This window comes from Primulina huaijiensis, chromosome 8, assembly GCF_012295235.1.
Source record: "Primulina huaijiensis isolate GDHJ02 chromosome 8, ASM1229523v2, whole genome shotgun sequence".
NCBI classification, from domain to species: Eukaryota; Viridiplantae; Streptophyta; class Magnoliopsida; order Lamiales; family Gesneriaceae; genus Primulina; species Primulina huaijiensis.
In genome coordinates, this window is record NC_133313.1 from 18823486 (window position 1) to 18843652 (window position 20167).

At 34.1% G+C, this 20167-nt stretch overlaps 2 protein-coding genes across 6 annotated transcripts; both read right to left on the reverse strand.

Annotated features, from left to right (window-relative positions):
• Positions 1–2131: 2131 nt before the first annotated feature.
• LOC140982610 (splicing factor U2af large subunit B-like) lies at positions 2132–9777 on the reverse strand. 5 transcript variants are annotated; one of them, XM_073449190.1, is made up of 14 exons: positions 9622–9777; positions 8994–9095; positions 6769–7031; positions 6342–6455; positions 5387–5466; positions 4732–4802; positions 4613–4657; positions 4476–4535; positions 4069–4129; positions 3876–3988; positions 3241–3687; positions 2887–3022; positions 2650–2714; positions 2132–2388 (listed from the first exon to the last, which is right to left on the reverse strand). In XM_073449190.1, the coding sequence occupies exons 2-14, from the start codon at positions 9093–9095 to the stop codon at positions 2251–2253; spliced, it is 1695 nt and encodes a 564-aa protein (XP_073305291.1). In that variant the 5' UTR covers positions 9622–9777; the 3' UTR covers positions 2132–2250. The 5 variants fall into 5 exon arrangements, with proteins under 5 accessions (XP_073305291.1, XP_073305290.1, XP_073305289.1 ...); XM_073449189.1 differs by having other exon boundaries at positions 6342–6464; XM_073449188.1 differs by having other exon boundaries at positions 6754–7031.
• A 3176-nt stretch (positions 9778–12953) lies between these two features.
• Positions 12954–14643, reverse strand: LOC140983537 (protein PSK SIMULATOR 1-like). The gene has a single exon (XM_073450623.1). It carries the CDS (start codon positions 14427–14429, stop codon positions 13020–13022), a length of 1410 nt encoding a protein of 469 aa, XP_073306724.1. The 5' UTR covers positions 14430–14643; the 3' UTR covers positions 12954–13019.
• Positions 14644–20167: the final 5524 nt, after the last annotated feature.

Genomic DNA, 20167 nt, shown 5'->3' on the forward strand with positions numbered 1-20167 from the left:
GAAAACAAGATAATTGAGAATACAAAATATTTCATTTAGAACACTCTGATTTTAACACTCATTTTTTCTCTACTAATCATATTCCTTCCAATGATACAACACTACTTAAGAACTCTCACACTGAATCATCTGTTTCACTTCTACACTTGTGATGTTTTGGTGTGATTTTGAAATGAAGAATAGATGGTTATTTACAGGTGAAGTTTAAGGAAGAAAAAAAATAAAACAGCATTACTTACATAATCAAACCAACCATTTTTTACTAACTCAAATCATGTGTTAATTATTTGTCAAAGTGTTTAGTTGAATTTTATAACGGTGGCTTGAACATTAGCAATTCTCCCCCTCGAACATGATTTGCGAATTCGATCAAACCTGCAGCAGCTTTGAAGTATTCCAACTTCCGTTTCAACAATGTCTTGGTCATCATATCAGATCTGATTTCATCTCTGGGAACCTTCTCAAGCTTTAAAAACTTTTTATCCAATACATCATGTATCCAATAATAACGACATCAATGTACTTTGATCTTGAATGCATTGAAATATTCTTTCTAATATGAATTGCACTATGAACGTCAAAGAACAATTCATATTGATCTTGCACAGAACTTAATTCATCTTGGTGCCAAGAAATGCAAGGGTTGTGGTGTCATTCCGGTTTGTTAAAGCATAATGCTTAATCGATCTTCCCGCCATTTCCCCAACTGCCACTGCAGGGAGGAGATGACAATATGCGACTAAATCCTCTCCATTTGCCAGAGTATTTGACAAGATCATGCCTATACCTCCTGCATCTTTCACCACTTGACCCTTTTGAACTCGGGGACTGATGCGCGGTCACAACTCACAATTTTGCTGGCTACAGAGAAAATTCAGGGTCCCTTCCAAGCACATTGAGCTTGGTGCAAGATTGCTGGAATTACTCCCATGGTATATGAGAGGATACTGCCTTTCCGGGGAAAGGCTTTTTAGTCCTTTGTAGAGCGATGTTCCAGTGAAAAATCTCTATCCATTGTGCTGGCTCGAAACACAGGCGACCTTTCTCTATGAGCCCAGAGTGAGCACATGCAGTTAACAATGCAACAAATATTACAGCATTAGGTTAAACCCCTATGACTACAAAATTCGCAAAAGCCTCATTCCCATGCCCATGAAGTGCTAATGTAGTTATCATGGCCATCCACGCGAAAACGTCCCTCTTCGGCATTGCCTTGAAAACATCAAACGCTCTTTCAATGCATCCACATCTGCCATACATGTCCACAAAAGCTGTCCCAATTACCATATCACATTCAATACCACTTTTCGCACATTCCTTCAGCACAAAAGGGAACGTAATACAATCAGGCAATAAATCATCGCGCAGCACCGCTTTATACAAAATCCAGGATTCACACCATAAGGGGTCCTTTATTTTCATCGAATTTGCTCTGATCATCGCATTGTACATAAAAAGACTCGGTTTTGGCACGAGATTGAAGATTTTCTTAGTATAGTGGAGAGAGTGTGGTGCATTGGAGTCGGTGCAGAGGAAGAAGAGGAGGCGAGAGATGAGGAAAGATCGATTGGGGGTAAATTCGGCGATATTACGATCTAGGAATGGATTTGACTGATTTTCCTACGTGGTCAAATGTTAGTCTCGGACATCGTGTTCTTGAGATCCAGCAGTTGGGATTGGATCAATTGGGGCCAATCATTTTGCACAGATTTAATAGAGGCGATAACTTTGGACTTTTGAACTTGATAAAAGAAACAAATTCTCTCTATCGTCATTTATGTGCACACTTAAAAAATCTCATGTTTCCCAATAACATATTTGCATTTTGGCTGTCTTAACTTCTTCCCTCACTCTATTATGTAACTTTCAAATTCACCCTGATAGTTCATATTGGTTTGTGGACAACAACACATATCTTGATGCTCCATGCTCAATCAAAAGTCAACATTAGATTATCTAATTAATGCTATGTCTCACGTTAATTTCCTGCACTACTGGCGCCTAAGATCGAGAAAAAACAACCAAATTACGAATTATGATTTTTTAACCTCCGGGATGTCTCATCTCACATTAATTCCACCCTGGAGCCAAAAAGATTGGTAAAACCTAGAACAACAAAAACAAAAGGAGAGAGGAAAAACTGTAAGCCCCTTCAATAGAACATAAAACTAAATGAATCGTCAACATCCGGGCATTGTTTAGATCTCCAATATTCTGATTATAGTACGATGCAGAACCGATAATTGATGTCTATCCATCGTAATCTCCCTGGGAAAACTTATCCTCAGGGAAGAACGTCGCAACGACAAAATTTGTATCAAATTTTCTCCCATTCAAACCCTGTCGAGCTCTTGCAGCACTTTCGATGTCTTCATACTCCAAGAACACCTACACAGAAGAAAATTAACCTTGACAGAGGACAAAAACCAGGTGGTGAACCATATCTATCACGTTGGGGTCAGAAAAATTTAGGAGCTGGTGGGGAGATATAATACATTTAACAATACTAGGAACTTCCAACAGACATCTAAAATTTGCAAATATTTTACGTGGGGCTGAATAAACCCTCAAGTCTCCCCAAGATCCACCCATGTTCACATGTGAATAAAGAAATATTTACCGACGAAGAAACAGTAATAACTAACCTACCTTTCCCACACCTGATGGCTCCATATTGGGGAGCGGACGAGGGATGATGACATTAACCAATGTTCCTGTACAGGTAATGTCAAAAGCTGATGACAATATTGACAATAAAAGGTTTTTGGTATGTTAGGATGATATATTTTACAATAAGATACCAGAGATTTCTGTATCTATGTGCTTCTCGCAAATAGATTGACAGTACGACGAAAATTGTAATTAATAAAAATTCAAAATAATTACCAAACTTTCCACATTCATTTCTCATGTCATACACTATATCTTCATAGTCATCATCATTCTTGAGCTCGTCTGGACTAACCGCTTCTGTTAGGCACACAACCTTGGAAGGTACTAGAGTTGGTTGTAACATGAGCCTCTGTAGAGAAGTTGGAAATTGATAAGAATCACAATGTTAATCTAGGACTGCAGTTTTAGCAGATAGAAAAATCATAATCATATCAACAATAACAATAACAAAGGAATAACTTAGGCCTGTCATTTAATATGAATTCAATCCTTTAAAAGAATGAAATTTGAAAATGATTGTGTCAAATAGCGATGCTAAACGATGGGGTATATAATGAAAGTTCATACCTGCAATGCTATTTGTTGTTGGGCATGCAACAACACACTTTCCTGCTCAGGTTTCAGTTGTGTCGTACCCTGGTTAGCACGCCTAACAGTAAGTGTTTTGTCGCCCATTTTGATCCCGTTCAGAGCAGCACAGGCGATATCTGTCACTGATAAATCCTGATAAACACAAAATGCATATCCTTTAGAGTTCCCTGTTTCTCTATCTTTCACAAGATCAAAACCCCGAAGCGGTCCAAAGGACTCCAGCAGCTCCCTGATCTGTGATTCTGTGAAATAATATGGTAAACCACCAACAAAGACTCGGTCAGGACCCTCGAGCCCACCAGCTGATCCTGGTATCAACCCAACAGCCGCGAGATTCAGATTGGGATTAGGTTGACTCGGGCCAAGAGTGGCAGCCATGGAGGGGTTGTAATCACTAGATCTCCTCACTTTAAGTGGTGCTCCCTTAACAAAAACACAAAAAATGCTACTTTTAGGCTGCTGATACAAAAAAATGCAGCAAAGTACAACACGTCATAAAAAAGGATATGGACGCGGAACCGCTAACTGGTAGATTTATATGGTCATAGACACTGAAATCCCAGTAATTTCGCAGTCATAACATCTTAAAAGGTTCAGAGCATGTCCATCACCTCAAAAATAATACCATCCAAAGCCATCGCATTACTAGCCTCTTCAACAGATCTCATCTCCACAAAAGCAAATTTCTTTTCATAGTTAATGTAAACATTCACAACAGCATCTCCTGAAATCAGAAAGGATAGTGAGAACGCCTTCATCATGTTTCCTCTCGGCATAATCGAGTATAATCGAGTGTTGGTTGACCTGGACCAGCAGCATTGCCTCCAATAGCTGACATAACATGATTAAAGAAGGTTCCTACAGTCTGCCATTATAGAAATATAAGTATAAGAAGGAAAAATATGCAGATGAGCATGAGAAGGGGATGAAAGGTGACTAAAAGGTTAAAGAAATCTAATTACTTACTAATAATTCAAATTACAGAAATATATGAAGTAATACTCCATTTTCTCGTGCTTAAAAATGTGCAGCAAAAATTGATATACTCAAATGATTGCATTTTGATAAATACTATTAGAAGTTTTACAAATCAAACAAAAGTGACAAAAATTAAAAATTGAAGATAAGAGCTGGAATCATCTGCTATAGTGAGGTCCAAATCCAACCACTGAATGACAAACGATAATGTTATGGTGGTGGAACCACAATACCTGTTCATTAGCATAAGGGGGCAGCCCTCCAACATAGACACGCCGAGCATGTCTGGTAGCCTGAAAACGTATCATTTAGGAAATATCTTTGACAACAAAAATAACAAGAATCAAAACAAATGAATAGAGTAATCAACCTGCTGAGTCATTGCCTGAACAGGCATCATAGGGAGTGCTCCAAACTGCCATGAAATCTAGAATGTCAATCTTTCGAAGATAAGTCGCAAAGAAGAAATATGGGAAAAGGTTAAAGAACCTGTCCAGACATCAAAGGTAACATGTTTGGAAACATTCCAGGAATAGCAGAGGTTGTCCCAGGAATTTGAACTGTGAAGGACAAGACAAATTACTTTCACAAATCAACACAACCTCCTCTTTTCTTCTTATATATATGATACAAGCAAGACGTATCCATTTTATAATATCTTATATACAATGATTAATCACACTTTTGGCAGATCAGTAACATAACCAAAATAAGCTATAATTGGAAGAAAAGAATTTTCTAATGACTATCAAAAATGCAAATCCTGATAGAAGATGAACGACCTGAATTTTTCTTCCTTGTACATATAAGCTACAGTAGCCGGCTCATTGTCAGCAGAGTGGGGCTAGAAGCCCGACATTGCCTTCTTAGAACATAACATAGTCCATACAAAACAACAAACAAACACCAAACACAACAAGAAAACCAGAAAACCACTCAGATTCAATCACTAAGAAATTAATTAAATTGGAAAATAAGTACAGCCAATAAAGGGACAATTCCCAAAATTGTGATGTTGGAATTGAAGGACTAAGTAGGCTTACCAAAATGAAACCATGCATTTTGTACCAACTTTCAACACTATATCAATTGAAAATGGATGTTATCATAATAACAAAATTGTACAACAGTAGCTTGTGTGTACCTGCTACAGCAGAAGAGACGGCAGAAACATTTGGCAGCAATGAGCCAGGAGGTGCCATGTCGAACCCACTCGTCCTTTTGCTGTGAAGTGGTATAATAAAGGGCAACAAACAAGTAAGAGAAATGACATTAATTAATGGTTGAGCAAAATTTTTAGACATAAAAGTACTAAAAGTTCTTGTTTATCTAGCATGTAATACCATAGAAAATATAACAGAACAAAATACGATGGAAAATTGGAATCTAGTAGGTATTAACTAATGCTGTTCATTCATCATTCTTCACATTCAACACGATCACAAACTGGTCACTCCAAAAAGTCCGTGATTGGCTCTTGCAACCAACTGAAGCATTCCACACCACAAAACTTAAACAATGACCAGTGAGGCTTAGGGATCTAGACAAATTGGACCTAAAAACTAGTATCAATATGAAATCAGATTAGTAAGAGATGACACTCTCTTTCAAAAAATGTGAAGTTTCAGACAAGTAACAAAGACCTGAAGAAAAGGTGCCTCAGAAAAGCACCACTACCTCATGATTAAAGTAGTACCAATTACAGTGATACCATCCAATACTTAAAACTCTAATTCCCTGCTCTTAGTGATATAAATCTTCTGTTTTATTTGAAGCAACCATGTCTATACCAACTGAAAAGGAATACGATGCACTATATAGCCTATTCCAACAAACAAATTCCTTAACCAGACACTTTCACTAAAGTAGTTGAATATATCATCACATACCTCAATGTCAAAAAGATAAAACAGTGAATCATGGATGTCATCTTGTCAGAAAGTAAAGGTTAGCTTAGCTTTATATTTTCAATAAAATGAGTTTGTAGCACACTCTTAAGATTTCAGCATGCTTTGTATCTGCTGTACTTTCATTGTGCCAAAGGCTCAACAAATTTAGTGACTCGCTAAGAAACAAGATAAATTTCTATAATAAACTACCTTTTCGAGAGTGAGCGAGATCGCGACCTTGATCTTTGCTCAGATCTAGACTTTGAACGAGACCTGGACTTGTGACTGTGTTTATCTTCCCTATCCCCGTCATAGTCTCTTCTCCTGGAAGCTCTAAAGTTATTTAAGAATCAGAAAATAATACCATCCGAATTTCAACCGATAACAAGCTAGGATACTGAGAGCTTGACACAGTTCAAGATAAAGTGAATATGAGCTGAGATGGATGGTGGCTAGCCAGCAAACATTACTAATTTACCATATTACAAAAATGTGAAATAAACATAAGAAAACCATGATAAAGGATACACAATTTCCCATGCTTAAAGTTAGGATAAGATAATAAATAATGGGATGCCGACGTGAATTCACAATATAAAAGAATAGACAAGAAACAGTTCACCGGTCATGGTCTCGCCTTCTATAATAGTCATCATCACCATCACCATCCCGAACTCTGGTCCTCTCCCTTCTCTCACTATGGTCCACGTGGTGATCTCTATGATGCCGACCCCGATCCCTCTCTTTATCTCTATCCTTATCCCGATCTCTTTCCCTAGTTCCTTCTCTGTCTCGCTCCCTGTCCCTGTGCCGATGTTTATCGTGACCTCTCTCTCTTTCTTTATCTATGCTTCGGGAATGTTCCCTCTCAAAGTCATTCTGATGGTTGTGAGATATATGCTGCAAAAAGGGTAGCAACAGAGAATGCAGAAACAGAAGAAAATAAAGTAAAATATTTTTAAAAAAATAGAAAAAGAATTTAGAAAAAATAAGGTTAAACAGTAGTTATTGTATTAGCCCAACATAAAATTTAAACAAATGCTTAATAAACTGATAGAAAAAAAAAACCACAATTATGCAATCAGTTTCTCACATTACTATAGAGCCCCAAGGAGTAATAGGCTGCATGAGTGCCATAAAACTAATGCACTACGCGCGAGACAATTCACAGGACTTGCAAAGGGAAGGTGGGAACTGGGAAGGTGCCCTAAAGCATAATACACTAAAATCTAAATATTTGGAAAGAAAATTGTCGAATAACATCATATTTATATTTTACAAAGTACTGCACGATAGTGAGTGACATCAAATAACTTTTGTTGCATTTTACATCTGACTCGCCATTTCTTCACTAAAGATGTGCTTAGTTATGTTCTTGAGCCTTTAAAAAGGGTACCAAGACTCGTGTTTCATGGGCAAATGCCTCACTAATATGACCATGCCTATGAGCATTTTATCATGGGTAAAACAAGGGCATTGGAAGACATTTGAAGTAAATTTAAGTGCAAGAACAATGATATAAAGAGTGATTAAGTCATTTCGAGGTTTAGATGTAATTGAATATCTACACTTATTTTCAGTTTCGGGACTGGTTGTAATGCTTGTCTTAGTTAGTGGGCTGCGTACTTTTTTTTAGGTAATTTTTGTATTATTAGAGGGTGGCCCATTTAAATGACCAAATTGGCTTTAGTTTAAGCCCATTAGAGCTAGCTATGTTAGGGAGTTCATAAATAGGCTATGACTTGGACAATTATCATAATATTGAACCATTTTTTCCTCCAATATTCAAGTGTTTCTTGCCTTGTGAGCATTCCTCGAGTTTTTTCCTCTAATTAACTTAGTTATATTCTTGAGCCTTTAAAAAGGGTACAAAGACTCGTGCTTCATGGTCAAGGGCCTCACTAATATGGTCATGATCATGCCTACGACCAATTTATCATGGGTAGAACAAGGGCGTTGGAAGACATTGGAAGTAATTTTAAGTGCAAAAGTGATTATATTAAGAATGACGGAGTCATTTTAAGGTCTAGATGTAGTTTAATTTCTATACTGATTTTCAATAACGGGACGGGTTGTAATGCGTGTCTTAGTATTAGTGGGTGCGTACATTTTTATGCATTTTTTTCAATTATTATACGGTAGCCCATTTAAATGACCGAATTGGCTTTAGTTTAAGCCCAATTGAGCTAGCTATGTCAACGAGTTCATAAATAGGCTATGACTTGGACAATTATCATAATATTGAACCATTTTTTCCTCCAATATTCAAGTGTTTCTTGCCTCATGAGTGTTCCTTGCGTTTCTTTATCCTCATAGATAGATAAAATTAATGAACTTATTAAATTTCCTTGTCACATTCACAGCCAGATGCTGTAGGTTTGTGTCTTGGTCGTGAGCATCGGATCTAGGTTATTTTGTGATACCATTGTTCGTGAATATTTATAAGCAGCATTTTCTGGTACGAATGTAATTCAAGGTTTGCTCCTTTCAGTTGACAATATTTCGCTTGAAAAATTTGTTGATATGGCATGTTTTTAATATATTAAACCATTCTTGTACATCCCTCTTATTGTGTCTTTCTCAAAACACATTTCCATCATTTTAAACTGAGATAGATATCTACCTATACTATCAAATGCCACATCTCATGTCTGTTCTGCTATGCTTTCGATGGCATGAAATTTAGAATCTAACGTAATAATTGTCAGCTTTAACAGGAAAATGGAAATATGCAATATTCTGATTCCAAAATTTCGGGATAATAGTTTTCCTCGTACTTTCTATCATTCAATCAAATGGCCATGCAGTGTCATCAACAATCAACATCTAATTAAATTTCAATCCAATTCCAGCGTTGCTGACCTGTTTGGAGCCTGAACTTGACGAGTGGTACACACCTGCTGCTTCTAGTGATTCTGCATGTGATGGAGGATTTGAGTTTCCATCAATTTCATGACTTGACATCTGCTAACGTAAAAAGATCAAAGAATAATTACTCAGCTATATTGGCATGATTAAAATTTCAGTATAAAGACAAGGAAAATTAAGGTGAAGAAAAGCTAATGTAATATACTTAAATGTACTAAGTTTCTACTTCAATCAGAACACAACCTCTGACCATGTGGAGGATATAATTCACTCCAAATAACTAGTAATTAAAAAGTCGATAGAAGTTCTTCAGGGGGGAAAGAAAAGTTAATCGAAGTAAACAGGTAGAAATGACCAATTAACCGACTTTCGTTCCTAAATTAGGACTCCGAATTCCAAAATAAGCTCCAAACTAAGAAGATGCGAAGTGACAGTCGCGGATGCATGTGATATTGCGCGGATTTCATCCTCGAAATGGTTGAAAAAATAAGTTCACGTGGAAAAAAAATAACAAAAATCACATTGATTAATCATAAACCAACAGTGATCCACAAATCCACAAATCGAATGAGAAATAACAACGTGAAGATAAAAGGGAAACAGAGAACGAGGAAGGTAGTACCTTCGCGAAGAATAACCCGCTGGGAGTGATTGAAAGCTAAGCGCTATACTAATTCCCAAAACCCTAATTTGGTGAAATTAGAACGATGGTAACGGCATAGTTAACCGAAACGAGAAACGGAAAAATATAGCCCCAAACCATACCAATTAAATGTAAGAAAATGCTAAATGTATCATTTCTTTTTCTCGTTTATTATCTCTTCGTACCCTATTTCATTCGGTCAGTTATTGGATTTTTCATCGGGTTCGGAGAAAATTGATATCTCTAAATGAGGTTTATAAATTGGATTAAAAATGTATTTGAAATGACAAAATTATCCTTTCATTTTATTTGAAAAAACTCTTTCAAAATGAATTTAAGATAGTTTTATCATTTCAAATGTCGTTTGTAAATAGTAATCTTATATGCAACTCACATTGTATATGTAACATGGCCTTTAAATTAATTAATTATTTTTATAAACTATGAATACTTATATTACCAATACTTGTTGTAAGTACGTGAGTTGCGTGTATATAACATAATAAATAAATATTTAAAATTTTCATAAATAATTAAGTCAAAAGTTGCCTAAAAAGAAGCCAGAACGTACTTGAACCTACATTCACATAGCACTTAATATTTTTTTTTAAAAAATAGTTCAAACAAAAAAATTAAGTTTAACTAATTCTTGTAGGTAGACATCTAAAATGACAATGAAATCGTGTAATTGAACTAAAATCACCTGCCCAAATATAGGAGAAATATTTTTTAAAAAAAAAAAAACAAAGAAGAAGATATCTTATCGAAGAAAAAAATGAAATTGGTAGTGGATATTGAACTAATTAAACTATCTATCCAATGATGGCATAACGATAAAATTGAAAGAAAAACTTAGCGTGATTGTCGGGCCAAAAACAGTTAATCTAGTATGCTCACAATTTATAATATAGTAAAGATTTGTAATTACTTTTTTATAATTTATAATTATTGTTTCAATCAGGTATAATCAATGGAGTTGTGCGATATCTTCATATGGATGAAGGATAAGCAGAGCAAAATGGATTTTGAACTCTTCACTATTAATACTTATGTGATATAGATTGAACGATTCAAACTCGTACAAAACCAAAGAAGCCGCGGAAAAGGGACTTAAAGTGAATTGGAGAGAGGCATTGTTCCGAGACTTCCAAGAGGCCCAACGATCGAGCATGCTGACTGAGCAAAATGATAATTCATGGAACTCACCGAAGACATGGAAGGCACTATATGTTAATGAGTTAAGACTAGATTTTGGTTCATCTTATAATGAAAACCTGAACAACTTTGTTATAATAAGAGTGGTATGAAAGCATGAGGGCTAACCAGTGATAGTTTTCGGGAAGAAAATTCAGAAGCCTCCCTCAGTCGTCTATGGAGAACTGGTTGTCATTGATATATGAATGAAGATCCCACGAGAACATAATTTCTTTATCAATCAAATCACACCGGACTTTCTATTGACAATACATGCAGTCACTCAATTAGAAGAGGATCTTACCTATGTTGGCATATGTGTTTTATATATTAGACGATCTTTGAGTCAACAACCCAACATAGTAAAACCACTTGTAACCATATTCAGCGCACGACGAACTCCGTTGCATATTCATTGACGCATTTTGTTATTTCTCACCTAACTTTTTTTGTTTGGAAGCCCGATGATTTTTTTATTGATTTGTAAATCTTGTAATGAAATATATTTATCAATCTCAATAATATTACAAGTTTCGCACTCAAAAAAATTAATTATTGTTTCAATTAATGTGTTTTGAAAAAAAAAATGATTCAATTATATTAAATATTTTCGTAAGTTGTATAAATAATGAATGGATTTTTTACATTTTCAAAAGTGGATGAGATATGATAGCTATGGATAAATTATAATAACTCAAATAAATTTTATGATTTTTTATTAAATAAAAAAAATCATGCTTTTCAAAGTTGATAGTTGTGTTTTGATAAATTTCTATGATACCATAAAGTCATATTAATAAAATTTAAAGGTATGGGGCACTCTATAGTACTAGTGGTTGAGCACAAAAAATATGTCAGCAATATGCATTTTTTATATATAAAAAGAAATTCAATTAATTTAAAAAAATAATATATATGAGTATGTCTCATGTGATACATCTCACATATTTGTACATGTAAATAAATATATGAGATGAGTCGACTAGATCCATATATAGAATGATAATTAATATTTTTACATAAAAAATAATATTTTTTCAAAAATAAGATTTATTTCACAAAATTAAGTCGTGAAATTATCTCATATGAATTTGTGTACATTAGTAAATATCATATAAAATTGAATACTTTTATTTTATACAATCTAAACTAAATTGAAAAAAAAATATGACATAAAAACATATATATCAAAATGAAATAAAATAAAATAAAATAATAAACGATAAATTATTTTAGATGATTTTAAAAATAAGTATAATGTCAATTTTCATTTCAATAGGAAAAAAAAAAAGATAACTGTTAAACTATAATACTCTGACTCCCCTACATCGAAAGCCTGGATTTCTGCCACAAGTATATATATCATGTAATTGAGGGACGAACAATTTTATTGGATTACAAAAATGAGTAAAGAACAATTTCTAATGTGGCCTCGCCTCTTTCATCTCCCAACACTTCTCACACATATTCGAGATTGTGATTCGTTTATGGCGTGGATGAAGAAAGTTTTTCGGAGAAAATATCTTTCGTCTCGGTTTCTTTCTGTGGCCCTATATTTCTTTTTCTTGTTATGTGCACATGCATCATGGCAGCGGCCACCACCGAACAGACAAGGGCCAAACTCAAACTTTTGTCTCAATTTTTCAAAGCACCTGCATTTTCAGGCTGGCCACCATGGAAGTCTAAAAAGATGAGCCACGCTTGATAAAATATAGACAATACATTACAAATTTTGATATTTTGAGCACAGAAATTATAATATTAATATAACAAGAAACCTGATCTGAATGATAATGTAAGCAACCTGTAGCACACTACCAGTCACCACACACCTACAAAACAATCATGCGCGATGGATCAAATTTTAAGTTACGGATCTTTTGTTTACTTTTACAACATTTGATCCATTCCTGCGTGAATTACATAATTACTGTAACCTCGAAGTACAAATGTAGCAAAAACTGAGAGCCCTGATGCGTGCCCATCATATTATTTTCCCATGGAAACATGGTTTTAGCCCGTGGATTGTACAAAAATTATATCACGATATACAGATCAGGGATAAGAATCAAGACAATCCTCACAGATCTGGAACAAGATTTAAATACAGAGTCCGCTGATGTAATATGATTGAGTTTAAATCGAATGCCGAGTTTCAAGGCAATATAAAATGACTTCGAAAGTTAACAAGAACCTTGTGAAGTCAAGAATTCATTACGGTTCTGAAACATGGATTTTGCATGCATCTCCCTTTCAAACCTCCAAATGTAATTCAGACCGACCAACAGCTCAGTTATGGCAGCTTCAGTCTTTTCTTGATTTGCAAAATACAGAGTTTGCAGCAAAAGAACATTAGTTTTCAGAATTAAATTCTGCTGCTCAAAGCTCCTTTCACTCTGCCATTTGATCATGTTGTGTGCCAATGGTGATAGCCATTTCAATACCTTCTGCAATGCGTCTCGCCACTCGGCTGCAAGAACCGGATCGCTAGCCGAAAACCCCACCCCTTTTAGTCTAGCCCGTAACAAAAATCGAATGCTATCAGGCAGCATTGAATAGAGATCATCTCGAGCATCGGCACCTACTAGTTGTGGTGACTTGATCATCTTTTCCATCACTATGATCACGTTTGCATAGTGCAGAGCCAGTGCAGCTGCCCCTAACGTGGTGGATGGTGGTTTCAAAATCTTGGAATTGGACCCGAAAAATCCGCGAGCTTCGTGAGTATTTGGTGGGTTTTTTGCCAAAGGAGCAGATACAAGCGGAAACAAATTGGAATTTTCGAAAGGATACACTAATGCTGAGGTAGAAAGACTACGAGGTAACGAAGACGTATTGTACCCATGGCCATGGCCAACTCCAAAAACAAGCTTGATTCTCGCAAGAACGGTGAAAATTGATCTTGCCAGCAATTTAGTGACAGCGTCGAAGCTTCTGCACCATAAAGATTTCTCCTTTAGGTACTTAACTTCCTGCCTCTGCCACAAAATCTTCCGCCGCAAATCAATGATTTTCTGCTCTTTAATTCCCGCGTCATGATCTTTACTGTGCAATGCTTTCTGCAACCCATTTTCAAGAACCACAAGTTCATCCATGTCTCTATGCAAAGTGGCGGTAATTGTAACAAAACGTTCCATTTCCTTGATCTTGGACGTCAATTCTTTCGATCCCATAAGCCAGCTGTGAGGATCATGACCCGAGTTCGCAAACTCATCGAATAAGCGATCAAAGCATCCGAGGCTCGCGTCCTGGCACTTCTTGCTCACACTCGATACATATTTCGCGATAATCCTCAGGTTTTCAACCATCTCCGCACATACAAGGCCCAATAAGAACACATCGTCGTTCGATACAATTTTACGAACACCTTCAAGGCATATTGATTCACTGCGGAATCTAGTTGTATTCTCATCCGACAGACACTCCAATAAATGGAGGATCTTTGACATGATACCCGCAATCTCAAAGGCCAAAACCCCAACGCTAGAATTCTTCATCACGAGCTTGCTTTTCAACGATGGGGCGACGCGCGCTGAATCAAGGCTATAGGACAGTGTCTTTTTCACCTTGATCAACCATGTTTCAAGAGCCATGAAACCTTATAGCTTAAGCGATATGAACAAACAAAACAAAAAAAAGATTAGAAATTTACAGTAGTATTTCTTCAAGTGGGACGATGGATTTTAGAAGACGAAGAAAGAAAAAGAAAAATGGATATGAATTTGGAAGATGCAGAGGAAAAGATAAGATAATGGAAGAGGAGTTTGGTGAGATGCATGCAGTGAGCATCATGGGATGTTGGCAATCAAAGAAACCTTATCAGAGTAGTTCTCCTCTCAACTAGTCTATTTTGAGATGATCTCACGAATCTTTATATGTGAAACAGGTCAATCATGTCAATATTCACAATAAAAAGTAATATTTTTCATGGATAACACAAATAAGAGATCTGTCTCACAAAATACAACCCGTGAGACCGTCTCACACAAGTTTTTGCCCTTAAAAAAAGTAATCGATCTATAAAAAATAATTTTTTTTCCGATCAAATATATGTCCCATAAAATTTGTGAAACGATCTCATATGAGCGTTTGTGTTAAAATACATCTTTAAACATTTTTTATAACACAAAAATTTTTGTGAGCCGGTTTCATGAGTCAATTTGATGATACTGATCTTTTATTTGAGTCACCATAAAAAAATATTATTTTTATATCAAAAATATTATTTTTTATTGCAAGTATGGGCAAAGATAACTCGTCTCACTAATAAAAATATGTGAGAATGTCTCATAAAAACCTATTTTTTTTTATAAATATATAGGTTACACTAGGGGTGTTCATCGGTCGGTTCGGTTCGATTTTCGGTTTTTTATTTCGGTTTTTTCGGTTTTCATTTTAGAAATATATAATCCGATATCCGAACCATTTTTCTTCTGTTCGGTTTGGTTTTCTACCAAAACGGTTCGGTTATTTCGGTCGATTAATTCGTTTTTGGTATAATTATTTAAATTAATAATATAAATATATTGTAAAATATTATATGTTAACTTTCTACATATTTTCTTAGTAAAATATTTAAATATAAGGTCTAAATTAATTAAACAAAAAACAATCAACTTTTCAAAATGATTTTTCATTCAATAAATATCATATCAAAATATATAATAAAAATTAAAATATAAAAAAATTATTAATTTAATGAAATTTCGGTTTTTTCGGTTTTGACATATATAATCAGAAATCGAACCAAATAAATTTCGGTTTTAACATTTATATCCGAATTACAAAATCCGATTTTCGATTTGGTTCGGTGTTCAGTTTTTTCGGTTTGGATTTTCGGTTTTTTGGGTTTTATCCGAAGTTTGAACACCACTAAGTTACACACATTATTGTCATAATTGGCTTAAAATATTTAATTAAATATTTGTAGTAAAAACAATAATTTCTCAAATTTTAAAGAGAAAGAAAAGCCAAAAAAAAATTTAATGTTCCTCCACTGCAAAAGAAATGTATAATTAATTATCATGAAAAGATAAATACAATTTCTTTAAAAAAAAAAAAACATATAACTTGCCTCCACCTCTCATGGAAAGTAGGGATATTTATCTTTTTAAATAAAAAATTAAAATTTCGGATTGTATTTTCTTTATATATGAGAGATTACATCTCGAGAAAAAAAAAGGAAAAAGTCTTTTTATTAAATAAATAAAGAGTAGATCAGACATCTTTATTCGTGAGACCAGTCAACGCTGTTATTTTACAATAAAAAATATTATTTTTGACAATTTTTACATGGGTAACCCAAATAAAATATTCGCCTTACAAAATTGACTCATAAAACCGTGTCACAATATTTTTAATTTATTGATAAATTAATGTATTCATTCGTTTTTTAAAAAATGGATCAACTAGTCTGAAAGAGAAAGCAATGCCAGAAGACCACATGCACGCTGATGCGTTTTCAAGAAATGGGAAATTTTGTCTGATTATTATATTTATGCTGAATCTGTGTGCACTATGCTCAAGTAGTTTTAATATTTTTTATTATCATATTAGAATAGATTGACAGATTTGATATATTATTTAAAAGTTAATTAGTTGAATAAGTTATCCTGATAAGTCAAATTGATTATTTTTAAGAGTGTGGTAGTATTTTGATGCATGCATTGTATTTAATATTTATATAAATAAATATTTTAGAAATATTAAATTTAACACTGCATATATAATGATCTAAAAATAAGAAAATCATAGTTAAAGTTAACAAAAAATATTAAAATTTAAATATTGACAATATTTCATATATTGAACGAATGAGCATTCAAATTGAGATAATAACAAATGCTAAATAACAATAGATCTAAAAACGTAAGAGTATGTTTCTTGTAAGATCAATATGATCCATATTTGCAGTGAAAAATAGTATTTTAAATAGAAATATCCTCTATATTCACTTTTTTTTGCATGTAAGTTAAGAAATATATTTGCCCTATTGCGTTGAATATAGTTTTCACATTAGTCGGATAAAAAAAATTAGAAAATATATTTACCAAGAAAAATAGGAAATATACGGTGTATACGTACACACGCATATCTGTGATGTTTACGTGATTTATTTATTTTTTAAAAAAGTGATCAGTCGAGATGATTTTAGAAATACAAATTATTGTAGTGGTACTTGTGATTATATTAGTTAATAAAATTTATTATGAGTAGGTCTCTTGTAAGACGATCTCGCAGATATTTATTCGTAAGATGGGTTAATAATGCTCATATTTACAATAAAAAGTAGGTAAAAACTTGTGTGAGACGGTCTCACGGGTCGTATTTGTGAGACGGATCTCTTATTTGGGTTATCCATGAAAAAGTATCACTTTTTATGCTAAGAGTATTACTTTTTATTATGAAGATGGGTAGGGTTGACACGTCTCACAGATTAAGATCCGTGAGACGGTCTCACATGAGACCCACTTTAAAAAGTAATACTTTTGACATAAAAAATAAATTTTTTTTTACAGATGATCTAAATAAAATATTTATCTCACAAAATTATACCGTGAGATCGTCTCACACAAGTTTTTTTAAATTATTATAACGGCGTTATGCGATGGAATGAAAAAATTATAAGAATATGTAGGTGGATATAATTTATGTTTTTTTTATGGGTATCGGGAAAAGGAACCAAAAAATTACGTACGGCTATTTGTGGAAATACATTTGGATATTCTAACAAAGAGTTGGTGTTGGTGGTGGTGGTGGTCCAAATTCAGACGAATATTCAAGTACATATATAGATTTAAATATTTAATTAATTGATTAAAAATATAGATTCAATTTGTAGCACAACCCACATCATCTAAAAAATTACATACAAAATCTTTTATAAATTTGCGGGACAAAAACTACATCCCGAGAAATCTCGCTTTTTATGATTAATATTTGAAAAATAAATAATATTTTAAATTCATATATTTTATATATATACATTAATTACATAAAGTATAATGAATTTCAAACGAATCAATTATTAAATAAACTTGGGATTCATCGGAATGAATATAAAACAATAGGTAAGCATACAAATATTATATATCTACTCGTCATTAATTTGATGGTCAACATCAAACAAAGTGCAATCTTCAAAAAGAAAAAAAAGAAAAAAACCACTAAAATATGACACATGCAATGTTATATGCAACAACAATAGTCCATAAACATCAATCTCGCCAAACCCATTAAAATTGTAGTCGCCTCTTTTGAAAAGGGACTGAACGCATTCATTTACATGTGATTTGTGCTACATTAAAGGTCATTGACTATGTTCCCTTGCCATTGACATCAACAGAAATAGAAACAAGATATAAATTGGGAAAAAAAAACTATATACTACATCAACATATTATGGATAACGTAAGAAATCTCTATTTTTTCTCCGGGAAATGTTTAGAATTTTCACTGCTCAGCTTTCAATTCGTCTCTGACCATCAAATGATATGTGAATAACCCGTCCTCCTCTCTTTGTTCGAAAGAAGGAACGCTTCTGGTTCTGTTGGTGCTTGAAACAATTTTTGTCTTCTGCATATTACTATATGTCTAGAATCAATAATTTGATATGTAGAACTATTGAACTCAATCATTTGCTACCTTTCTCTTCAGTTTTATATTCAGATCTATCATGTACTACAAGAATCAAAATTGATGGTGCGTTTGAATCGAAAGATTTGAAGATCGCAGTCAAAATACATAAAAACTTTTTGGATACTTTTATAGAATCCATGGATTTAATTTTCTTCCATCCTATTTGAACATGTTTAATTATCAATATAATGGATTTCAAAGTCTACCAAAATCGAGTTATCTAAAAGAAATTTATCCATCAAATCCGAATCACTCGATCCAAATAGGCTCATAAAATTACAGAATGGGCGTTTTTTGTTCGAGTAGGCTAATAACATGCAGTACTGATTGCTCCATTTCAACCCGGGATGGAAAGGGTATACAGTTCAAACCGCATAAAAGTGACCCATTTTACCTTAGTGTATAGGAATAAAATGAGAGCATATTTTGACCTTCTAAGGCATTTGAATAAATGTGAGGCTCAATTTAATGTCAACATCACAATCAATTTCCCCGTGGAATCTTCTTATCTCACACTCTTTGCCTTGATGGGAACCCACCCATGTAGAGTAAGTGTTCATTACTAGGATCCCACTTCAAAAGGCACTTTCTTGAAAGAATTTTGTTGAAAGAATTTTGCAACTCCAATGTCAAAGATGTGCTTTGGCACAAGAAAATATCAAAGATGTGATTTGGCAAAGAGAGAAAATAGATAGATATGAATATTGATTTTGAAATTAGAAAAATCACGCGAGTATGATGAGTTAATGTTTTTGAATGAAGATGTATTTTTCAGAAAACATTTTATATAAGCTTTATTGTTTATACTCGGGAAGCGATTTAGATCCGCCCCGAGGATCGATCATCCATGTGCCTCTCTATATGTTCCACCACAAGTGAAGGTTGGTTGATCTTGCATTATAAGACAACTTGTCCCAAATATTTAGAATTGGAGTTAGAATCATGGAAAGCTAAAAGAAGGTGCATTGAAATCTTTATTGTCACCTGTCGATTAATTGCACACGTCCGTCAGCATTTTGGTACAAGGTACAATTATTTGATGATTCGAACGATTAGTAATCCCATCAAGATAGAATTTATTAGATTGGTTTTTTTTTATAAAAAAAAAAATTGGCATCCAAACAAGATTTGTTCGATAATATCCTTATAATAGTACCCTAACAAGGGTCACAAGAGACGTGTGAGAACTTACATCGAATCACATTAAAAAAAAATATTGATGACTCTTTGTCAACATTGGACGAAGTGCTGCATATTGATAAGTGTAAGTTTTGTACTTAAATTATCCAAGAAAGTGACATGAAAGTTTGCTAATATAGAGCAGATTTACGTGTATTTTTTTATGTCGTTTGTAAGAATCAAACATGAGTTCATAACTTGCGACCAACGAGGAAGTTCGGGACAGAAGCAGACGCAGACCAGCGCACTGCCCACGCACATCCGCATGGACTGATCACGCTAGGGTAGTAGCGTGCGCGGGCGGATAACTGCAGGGCCAAAACTCCTAAATTTTATGGGCCTTTCACGTGTATAAAAAGGCGAAGTCCTAGCCACAAAAGATAGAGGAAAGAGCCGCAGACACACGAAGAATACAGAGACATCACAAAGGATACTAGGTTAACAACCATCGACAATTTTGAAGCTAAAATAAATAATAGTATTTATATTGAAAGATTTAAAATAAAGAGTTTTG

Excerpts from the sequence above, each read along its gene's own strand:
- LOC140982610 (XM_073449187.1), bottom strand. The coding sequence starts at position 9,095 with ATGTCAAGTCATGAAATTGATGGAAACTCAAATCCTCCATCACATGCA. Across the intron at positions 6,465-6,753 it reads AGAAGGCGAGACCATGACCG|AGCTTCCAGGAGAAGAGACT; the intron begins GTGAACTGTTTC and ends AAATAACTTTAG. Across the intron at positions 4,130-4,475 it reads CCCCTTATGCTAATGAACAG|ACTGTAGGAACCTTCTTTAA; the intron begins GTATTGTGGTTC and ends CTATAATGGCAG.
- LOC140983537 (XM_073450623.1), bottom strand. The coding sequence starts at position 14,429 with ATGGCTCTTGAAACATGGTTGATCAAGGTGAAAAAGACACTGTCCTAT.